We start from the raw sequence: 10761 nt of genomic DNA on the forward strand, positions 1-10761 counted from the left end.
TACATCCTGTAAGGTGTGTGTGTACGCGGGGTAAACAGCGGGCCAATTGCCAGGCAGAGATGTACATGTAGGAGGAGGCTGATCCTCCCATGATGCAGCCTGTCACATTTACACCACTGCCACATTTACACCACTGCCCTCACTGTCACATTTACACCACTGCCCTCACTGCCACATTTACACCACTGCCCCCACTGCCACATTTACACCACTGCCACATTTACACCACTGCCCCCACTGCCACATTTACACCACTGCCCCCACTGCCACATTTACGCCACTGTCACATTTACACCACTGACCCCACTGCCACATTTACACCACTGCCCCCACTGCCACATTTACACCACTGCCCCCACTGCCACATTTACACCACTGCCACATTTACACCACTGCCCCTCACTGCCACATTTACACCACTGCCCCCACTGCCACATTTACACCACTGCCACATTTACACCACTGCCCCCCACTGCCACATTTACACCACTGCCCCCACTGCCACATTTACACCACTGTCACATTTACACCACTGCCCTCACTGCCACATTTACACCACTGCCCCCACTGCCACATTTACACCACTGCCCCCACTGCCACATTTACACCACTGCCCCCACTGCCACATTTACACCACTGTCACATTTACACCACTGCCCCCACTGCCACATTTACACCACTGCCCCCACTGCCACATTTACACCACTGCCACATTTACACCACTGCCACATTTACACCACTGACCCCACTGCCACATTTACACCACTGCCCCACTGCCACATTTACACCACTGCCCCCACTGCCACATTTACACCACTGCCACATTTACATCACTGTCACATTTACACCACTGCCCTCACTGCCACATTTACACCACTGCCCCCACTGCCACATTTACACCACTGCCACATTTACACCACTGCCCCCACTGCCACATTTACACCACTGTCACATTTACACCACTGACCCCACTGCCACATTTACACCACTGCCCCACTGCCACATTTACACCACTGCCCCCACTGTCACATTTACACTACTGCCCCCACTGCCACATTTACACCACTGCCCCCACTACCACATTTACACCACTGCCACATTTACACCACTGCCACATTTACACCACTGCCCCCACTGCCACATTTACACCACTGCCCCTGCCACATTTACACCCTGCCCCACTGCCACATTACACCACTGCCCCCACTGCCACATTTACACCACTGCCCCCACATTTACACCACTGCCCCCACTGTCACATTTACACCACTGCCCCCACTCCTTCTCTTGTGGCACTCATGGCATGGAGGGGGCTGGTTCTGGGCTCCATATGGAGGGGGCTGGTTCTGGGCTCCATATGGAGGGGTCTGGTTCTGGGCTCCATATGGAGGGGCTGGTTCTGGGCTCCATATGGAGGGGTCTGGTTCTGGCCAGCACACCTACGTAGGCCAATGAAAACGTCTGCCTGTACTGTACCATCTCTCTGTCACCGGCATGGGAGGGGTTTAATGGAATCACTGACACCAGGGGAGAGGGCTGAATCACTGATACCAGGAGAGAGAGGGCTGAATCACTGATACCAGGAGAGAGAGGGCTGAATCACTGACACCAGGAGGGAGAGGGCTGAATCACTGACACCAGGGGAGAGGGCTGAATCACTGATACCAGGAGAGAGAGGGCTGAATCACTGACACCAGGGGAGAGGGCTGAATCACTGACACCAGGGGAGAGGGCTGAATCACTGATACCAGGAGAGAGAGGGCTGAATCACTGATACCAGGAGAGAGAGGGCTGAATCACTGACACCAGGGGAGAGGGCTGAATCACTGACACCAGGAGGGAGAGGGCTGAATCACTGATACCAGGAGAGAGAGGGCTGAATCACTGACACCAGGAGGGAGAGGGCTGAATCACTGACACCAGGGGAGAGGGCTGAATCACTGACACCAGGGGAGAGGGCTGAATCACTGACACCAGGGGAGAGGGCTGAATCACTGACACCAGGAGGGAGAGGGCTGAATCACTGATACCAGGAGAGAGAGGGCTGAATCACTGACACCAGGGGAGAGGGCTGAATCACTGACACCAGGGGAGAGGGCTGAATCACTGATACCAGGAGAGAGAGGGCTGAATCACTGACACCAGGGGAGAGGGCTGAATCACTGACACCAGGGGAGAGGGCTGAATCACTGACGCCTGGAGAGAGAGGGCTGAATCACTGACACCAGGGGAGAGGGCTGAATCACTGACACCAGGGGAGAGGGCTGAATCACTGACACCAGGGGAGAGGGCTGAATCACTGACACCAGGGGAGAGGGCTGAATCACTGACACCAGGGGAGAGGGCTGAATCACTGACACCAGGGGAGAGGGCTGAATCACTGACACCAGGGGAGAGGGCTGAATCACTGACACCAGGAGAGAGAGGGCTGAATCACTGACACCAGGGGAGAGGGCTGAATCACTGATACCAGGAGAGAGAGGGCTGAATCACTGACACCAGGGGAGAGGGCTGAATCACTGACACCAGGAGGGAGAGGGCTGAATCACTGACACCAGGGGAGAGGGCTGAATCACTGACGCCTGGAGAGAGAGGGCTGAATCACTGACACCAGGGGAGAGGGCTGAATCACTGACGCCTGGAGAGAGAGGGCTGAATCACTGACGCCTGGAGAGAGAGGGCTGAATCACTGACACCAGGAGGGAGAGGGCTGAATCACTGACACCAGGGGAGAGGGCTGAATCACTGACACCAGGGGAGAGGGCTGAATCACTGACACCAGGGGAGAGGGCTGAATCACTGATACCAGGAGAGAGAGGGCTGAATCACTGACGCCTGGAGAGAGAGGGCTGAATCACTGACACCAGGAGGGAGAGGGCTGAATCACTGATACCAGGAGAGAGAGGGGAGAATCACTGACACCAGGAGGGAGAGGGCTGAATCACTGACACCAGGGGAGAGGGCTGAATCACTGACACCAGGAGGGAGAGGGCTGAATCACTGACACCAGGAGAGAGAGGGCTGAATCACTGATACCAGGAGAGAGAGGGCTGAATCACTGACACCAGGGGAGAGGGCTGAATCACTGACACCAGGAGGGAGAGGGCTGAATCACTGATACCAGGAGAGAGAGGGCTGAATCACTGACACCAGGAGGGAGGGGCCTGAATCACGCTGACACCAGGAGGAGAGGGGGCTGAATCACTGACACCAGGAGAGAGGGGCTGAATCCACTGACACCAGGGGGGGGGGTGGCTGGATCACTGGCAGCCTGGAGAGAGGGCTGAATCACTGACACCAGGAGGGAGAGAGGAGCTGAATCACTGATACCAGGAGAGAGAGGGGAGAATCACTGACATTACTGACACTGCTCTGAGTTCTGCCTTCTCCGGCCGCTGGAGTGACTACATCACCATCTCGGGGGTATTAACTTTAATTGCCCCCTTGGGGCATTCCATCAGGGCAATCCCTTAGCAGGGAGAGGAGAAGGGGGCAGGTGAGAGGGCAGGTGAAGGGGCCAGGCTGACCCAGACCCAGGTGGACCTGCTAACCAAGGAATTAGCCAGACAGGTGGACCTGATGACCAGGTTTGATGTCCAATTACAAAGGAGTGCAACCTGAACAGGGGTAAACGTTCACAGCAAACTTGTTTTCTTTGAAACAATTTATTAATTCCATTTCAAACACATTAACAAACGTGTTAAAATGTGTTAATTTAAATGTGTTAGCATTACAAATGTGTTAATTTAAATGTGTTAGCATTACAAATGTGTTAATTTAAATGTGTTAGCATTACATGTCAAATCCCCTTTATGTTCACAAAGATCTACCTCTATAGACTGTTTGTGTAAACGTTGGCACGCTGGTGAAAACATTGGCCTCAGAGGCCCTGATCAGATCTGGATCTGGTGCTGGTGCTGGTGTAGGAGCTGGTGCTGGTGCTGGTGTAGGAGCTGGTGCTGGTGTAGGAGCTGGTGCTGGAGTTGGTGTAGGAGCTGGTGCTGGTGTAGAATCTGGTGCTGGTGCTGGTGTAGGATCTGGAGCTGGTGCTGGTGTAGGAGCTGGTGTAGGAGCTGGTGCTGGTGTAGGAGCTGGTGCTGGTGCTGGTGTAGGAGCTGGTGTAGGAGCTGGTGCTGGTGCTGGTGTAGGAGCTGGTGTAGGAGCTGGTGCTGGTGCTGGTGTAGGAGCTGGTGTAGGAGCTGGTGCTGGTGTAGGATCTGGAGCTGGTGCTGGTGTAGGAGCTGGTGTAGGAGCTGGTGCTGGTGTAGGAGCTGGTGCTGGTGCTGGTGTAGGAGCTGGTGCTGGTGCTGGTGTAGGAGCTGGTGCTGGAGCTGGTGTAGGAGCTGGTGCTGGTGTAGGAGCTGGTGCTGGTGTAGGAGCTGGTGCTGGAGCTGGTGCTGGTGTAGGAGCTGGTGCTGGAGCTGGTGCTGGTGTAGGAGCTGGTGCTGGTGTAGGAGCTGGTGTAGGAGCTGGTGCTGGTGTAGGAGCTGGTGCTGGTGTAGGTGCTGGTGTAGGAGCTGGTGCTGGTGCTGGTGTAGGAGCTGGTGCTGGGTGTAGGAGCTGGGTGCTGAATTACTGGTGTAGGAGCTGGTGCTGGAGCTGGTGCTGGTGCTGGTGTAGGAGCTGGTGTAGGAGCTGGTGCTGGTGCTGGTGTAGGAGCTGGTGCTGGTGCTGGAGCTGGTGCTGGAGCTGGTGCTGGTGTAGAATCTGGAGCTGGTGCTGGTGTAGGAGCTGGTGCTGGTGTAGGAGCTGGTGTAGGAGCTGGAGCTGGTGCTGGTGTAGAATCTGGAGCTGGTGCTGGTGTAGGAGCTGGTGCTGGTGTAGAATCTGGAGCTGGTGCTGGTGTGGGTCTCATCTGATATCTCCACTGCCGCCAACCCTACTCAACCTTAGATCTGGGCATCCCTGAGGAGGGTCATTTCTACACTGTGTGTGTGTGTGTGTGTGTGTGTGTGTGTGTGTGTGTTCTCATCATGGCAACATCTCCTCACTGTGACAGAACATAAATCAGCAGGCTGTCAGAGTTGTGGAGGACAAGAAGCGATCACATGGTGATGAGTGTGTGTGTGTGCACGGATCTGTCTGTGTGTGTGAGAGTCTGTAAGAGAGCGTGTGTGTGTGTGTGCGTATCTGTCTGTGTGTGTGAGAGTCTGTGTGTGTGTGAGCATGTGCATGTGTGTATAGCTCTGTGTGTGTGACTACCTGTGTGTGTGTGTGAGAGTATCTGTCTGTGTATGTGTGAGCCTGTAAGAGTGTGTGCGAGTGTGTGTGTGTGTGAGCACGTGTATGTGTGTATATCTGTGTGTGTGTGTGTGTGTGTGTGTGCAAGTATCTGTCTGTGTGTGTGTGAGTATTTAAGAGTGTGTGTGAGGATATCTTTGAGTGTGTGTCTGTGTGTATCTGTGGGTGGCTGTCTATCAGGACACGGTTGTCAAGATAGACAACCACATTTGTATGTATGAACGGCTGATATGCATGTGTGTGTGTGTGTGTGTGTGTGTGTGGGTGTGTGTGTGTGTGTGTGTGCTGTGGCCACTCTTCTCTCTCTGGTCCTCATTCCTCAGTCCTCAGTAACAGACGAGCGTCATGGAGGCATTCCTCATCCAGCACAGGGCCAAACAGAAAGGGAGAGAGAGACAGAGAGAAAAGAGAGAGAGAGAGGGAAGGGGAGCAGAGAGAGAGGGCGAGAGTGAGAAGAGAGAGAGAAAAAAGAGAGGGAGAACCTAGAGAGAGAGAGAGGGAGCAGAGAGAGAGAGAGGGAGAGAAAGAGGGAGAACCTAGAGAGAGAGAGAGAGAGAGAGAGAGCAGAGAGAGAGAGAGGGAGCAGAGAGAGAGAGAGAGAGCAGAGAGAGAGAGGGAGAACCTAGAGAGAGAGAGAGAGCAGAGAGAGGGAGCAGAGAGAGAGAGAGCAGAGAGAGAGAGAGCAGAGAGAGAGAGCAGAGAGAGAGGGAGCAGAGAGAGAGAGAGAGCAGAGAGAGAGAGCAGAGAGAGAGAGCAGAGAGAGAGGGAGCAGAGAGAGGGAGAGGGAGCAGAGAGAGCGGAGAGCAAGCGAGTGGTCTGAGCGGTGGTTAGATTAGAGTTCTTGCTGCTGCTGCTGGGTTGGGTTGGGGTCTGACTGTGTGTGTGTGTGTGTGTGTGTGTGTGTGTGATCTGACTGCGGAATAGTAACGATGTTTCAGCCCTGCAAAGTCTGAGTCACATTGGTCCTGGGGTGAATGGGTAGGATGGACAAAATACTGATGAGTGGAAGGTCACACACACACACACACACAGACATGTGCATGTTCACACACACACACACACACACACACACACACACACACACACACTCACATAAAACACACACACACACACACACACACACACAGACACGTGCACGTTCACACACACACACACACACACACTCACATAAAACACACACACACAGACATGTGCGCGTGCTTACACACACACACACACACCACGGCCGTAGTCACCATAGATTTTGGGGGGTCCCCCCCAATATTCAGACGGGACCAAAATGTCCCCCCCCCCCAATATTCGGACATAGAAAAATAAAGAAAGAAAAAAACGCTAAAGGCTACTACAGGAAACCAACACGTCCCGCCATCTGAAATGCAATCAAACGTAAATAACGCACAAATTAGTGACCTGTTGATGGTTTCAGAGAGAGTAGCCTACACTGGAGGTTTTAGTTTTTTTATCGCTTGAGGCGTCGCTATCAAAAGCTTCCTGCAACCCTGCTGCGGGCTGTCTAATATCGCAAAAGATACCGGTACAATTCTCACAAAACTTGGTGGAAAGGTGTAGCACTGTCTAAGGAAACCCCATTCATTTTTTAAGCTGATCAGACTCAAAGGGAACTTTAAGCAATTCCATATTGTAGCCTATTTTCTCACAATTATAGCGAAAGTGAAAAAGCAAAAGTGTCCTTTTATTTGAATTTGTGCGTGCCTGTGTCATTCATTTCTTTCACATGTCTTACAACATAAATAATGCATTCATATGCTAGTAGTAATGTCAGAAATTAACCAGTTTATAAACCTCTTAGAAATGGTTGTGTCATCTTGCATGTTACATTTAGATGCGCGCTCAATCGCGCATCCATGCAGGCAAAACGTAGCACTCAAATGTGGCGATGGCACAAAAGGTGAAAACAACTTTTACAATGGCGGTGATAGCCTACAGTTCATGTGAATCGCGGACAATAACCAAAGAAAGGAATTTCCACCTCCATTCACCAAATAAAGGCTGTGTTTCTACATGTTAACACAAAACGTAATTTCTGTCAGAAACCAGCCTATAATGCATAGGGTAACTTGAGGTGAGTCAGAATCCCATCCCTTTCAAACTACCTTAAAATTGTGTGATTAGCTGCCAGAATAATAAAATTAAAATACAAAATATGATTGGGCTACAGGTCCAAACCTATGAGTAAGCATTCAGTGTAATATAGAGGTTATCAAAGATACTCTAGTTTGTATTTTCTTTTAAAATATACATTTTGGAGACAAATGGAGTCATACCACAGGTCTATATCCAGGGATGGATTATTGAATGGGCCTACTGGGCCCAAGAGCTCAGGGGGCCCTGAAGCCCAAGACTGTGTGAAGTTGCTTCTCCACCCTTCTCTTCTATTTCCACAAAACTCACAAGTCTTCATAATATAAAGGCTCATTTTTTTTAAGTCTTCCGGGGAAGTATGCCCCCGGGCGCCCCTATCTTAACAGGGGAGGTTTTTTTTGCATCTATGCCCAGAGGTTCATAATCCATCCGTGCATATGTCCGTCAAAAGTTTGGTATATCCTAATTGACTGACTTAACTAATGACTTGTTTGTGATTTTAATAATATTTTTGGATGGCAGGAAATGTGAATTGAAATTCTGTTATTGAAATTCACACCGCACCACAGATTTGGTCCTCCCCAATGTTGACATCATGGCTACGGGCTTGACACACACACTCACATAAAACACACACAGACAGACATGTACGCGCGCTTACACACACACACACACACACACACACACACACACACACACACACACACACACACACACTCATGCATACATGCACACATGGTCATTGTTGATTGATGCTCGTTGAGGACCTTAACTATCTGTGTGCTCTCAAATTGACAACCTTAATTGAGGCCAGGTCATGTGACTTCTACTTAAGCATCACCTGTTACCAATAAATGAGTCATTGGATTAGGGACTTTTTAAAAGACAGAACAATTGAAGTCAGAGTTGGGGTTAATTTTTCCAAGACATATTCTATAGAAAATGGGACACCTCAGGGCAGTGTGTGCAGTCCAGTGTTTTTCAACATAATGATTAATGATATATTTGAATCAATAGAAGATATGAGAATAAACAGAGCATTATATGCTGATGATGGAGCTTTGTGGATAAGAGGGCGCAATATTGAAAACATTACAGCTAAGATGCAGCTAGCTATTAACAAGGTTGATAACATAAACATATCCAAAAAATGTTGGAGAAATGCAAAAAGGGAAATAATGTATTGAAATGTTTAGCAGGGTACAACTGGGGAGCTTCAGGAACGTCCCTTAAAAGAGTTTATATTGCTCTGATTAGATCAGTATTTGATTATGGATGTATTGTGTACCAATCTGCATCAAAGACACAAATCAAAGAACTGGACAGAATGCAGGCTAAAAGTCTAAGAATATGTAGTGGGGCGTTTAGAACATCCCCTGTACCAGCGCTACAAGTAGAGACAGAAGAAATGCCATTAAACCTCAGGCGCCTGAAATTGTGTATGGCTTATTGGGTCAATTTAAAAGGACATAATGCATCACAGAGATTATGTGTTACAACACTGCAAAAATATATACAGACGCATCAAGGGATTCTGAGGGTAAGACTGGAATTGGGGTGTATATTCCTGAATCTGAGATGTATATCAAAAAGCGAACTACTGATCATATATCTATCTTTGCTGCTGAAATGGCAGCCATTATCATTGCATTGCAATGGCTAGAAGAGGCTAGGCTCCCTAAAGCGGTTATCTGCTCTGACTCTGTCATCACTAACATCTATTCAGAATGGTGAATCAGCATGCAGACAGGACCTCCTGAATGAAATTAATCAAATGGTGTTTATAATTAATCAACAGGGAAGAACAGTGCAGTTTGTATGGGTCCCCGCACACAAAGGAGTAGAAGGGAATGAACAAGCTGATAAACTTGCAAAAGAAGCAACAAAAGAAGAGGAAATTCAAATAAACATTCCACTCAGTAAGTCAGAGATGAAGGTAATAATCAAACAAAAAGTGAATGCAATGTGGCAATCTGAGTGGGATAAGGAGAGAAGGGGTAGACATTTATACAAATTGAAACAAGAAATATCAAGGAAAAGGAATAGTTACACAAATAGACAGGAGGAGGTTTGGTTTAACAGATTACGAATAGGTCACACAGGTTTAAACAGCAATTTATTTATCATTAAGAAACATCCAACTGGGAATTGTGAGGTTTGTGGAGAGAGAGAGATGTGGAGCATGTCCTTTTAAGGTGTACAAGATTTTCTAGGGAAAGAGAAACAATTAAAATGGCGGTTAGTTACTACAGCTAAGAAAGTCTCCTGGGAAGCATTGTTGGCAGAGCATAGGAAGCATAAATAGCTCCATAATGTCATTTATCAAAGACACGCAGTTAACAAGTAGGATTTAGAACTTTTTGTTTTGTTTGTTTGATTATTTTTGTTTTCCTATATTTTATTTTTATTTCATTTTATTTTGTTTATTTTATGATTTATTGTGTTTCTTTAAAAAACCCAAAATGAACTGCACCTCAGTCCAGCAGATGGCGGTAATACACCTGATTGTAAACTGCCATAAAACTCAACAGAAGAAGAAGAAGAATAAACGAGTCTCCAGTCAGCAGTTCAGTTCCGTTTGTAACAGGTTATGGGCCCAGAATGCGCTGCACTGCGCTTAAGTTTATAGTAGTTTGAATTTGTCTCAGCATTGGCACAATGAGTGAAAGGACAAGTTCTCGTTGGTCTCGTCTGGTGTTCGACGGAGATGAGAAGAACTATGAACTGTGGGAGACAAAGTTTTTGGGCTATCTTTATATTCAAAAGTTGAAGAACACAATTTTGCATGGGCCTGCTGAGGGTGCGAATGCAGCTGCACTGGCTGAAGATGCTGCAAAGAATGCAGAAGCATATGCTGAACTGATCCAGTTTCTCGATGACAAAAGTTTGTCCCTGGTCATGCGAGAGGCTGCAGATGATGGACGTGAAGCACTTCAAATCCTGAGAGACTATTATGCTGGCAAGGGTAAGCCCTGCACCGTCAGTCCGTACACACAACTTCCTTCCCTGCAAAAGTTGAGCACTGAGAGTGTGACTGATTATATCATGCGTGCAGAGACCTCAATCACTGCACTGAGGAATGCTGGAGAGGTCTTAAGTGATGGACTGTTAGTTGCCATGGTTCTGAAGGGGCTGCCAGAATCTTTCAAGCCATTCTCGATTTTCGTGACTCAAAGCGATGAGACTCTCAGTTTTGCTGATTTCAAGACAAAGTTGCGCAGCTATGAGAACACAGAAGGGATGCGCACAGCTGCACCTGAAGACAAAGGTGGGTATAGGTACACACTTTCCTTTACTGATGATTATTCCAGTGCTGTGTTTGTGTACTTCCTGAAAAATAAAAATGATACAGTGGATGCAACACAAAGGTTTCTAGCTGATATAGCCCCATACGGGAAGGTTGCATGCATCAGATCT

The 10761-nt window shown here is 48.6% G+C and overlaps 1 protein-coding gene across 1 annotated transcript; it reads right to left on the reverse strand.

Moving 5' to 3' along the window:
• Window positions 1-3880: 3880 nt before the first annotated feature.
• LOC125295310 (uncharacterized protein DDB_G0271670-like) lies at window positions 3881-7663 on the reverse strand. Its single transcript, XM_048244576.1, has 3 exons — window positions 7654-7663; window positions 4595-4879; window positions 3881-4560 (listed from the first exon to the last, which is right to left on the reverse strand). The coding sequence occupies exons 1-3, from the start codon at window positions 7661-7663 to the stop codon at window positions 3881-3883; spliced, it is 975 nt and encodes a 324-aa protein (XP_048100533.1).
• Between the last annotated feature and the right edge of the window lie 3098 nt (window positions 7664-10761).

The sequence above is a fragment of the Alosa alosa genome, chromosome 5 (assembly GCF_017589495.1).
Source record: "Alosa alosa isolate M-15738 ecotype Scorff River chromosome 5, AALO_Geno_1.1, whole genome shotgun sequence".
Lineage (NCBI taxonomy): Eukaryota > Metazoa > Chordata > Actinopteri > Clupeiformes > Clupeidae > Alosa > Alosa alosa.

Excerpts from the sequence above, each read along its gene's own strand:
- LOC125295310 (XM_048244576.1), bottom strand. Across the intron at positions 4,561-4,594 it reads CAGCACCAGCACCAGCTCCA|CTCCTACACCCAGCACCAGC; the intron begins GCACCAGCTCCT and ends TTCAGCACCCAG.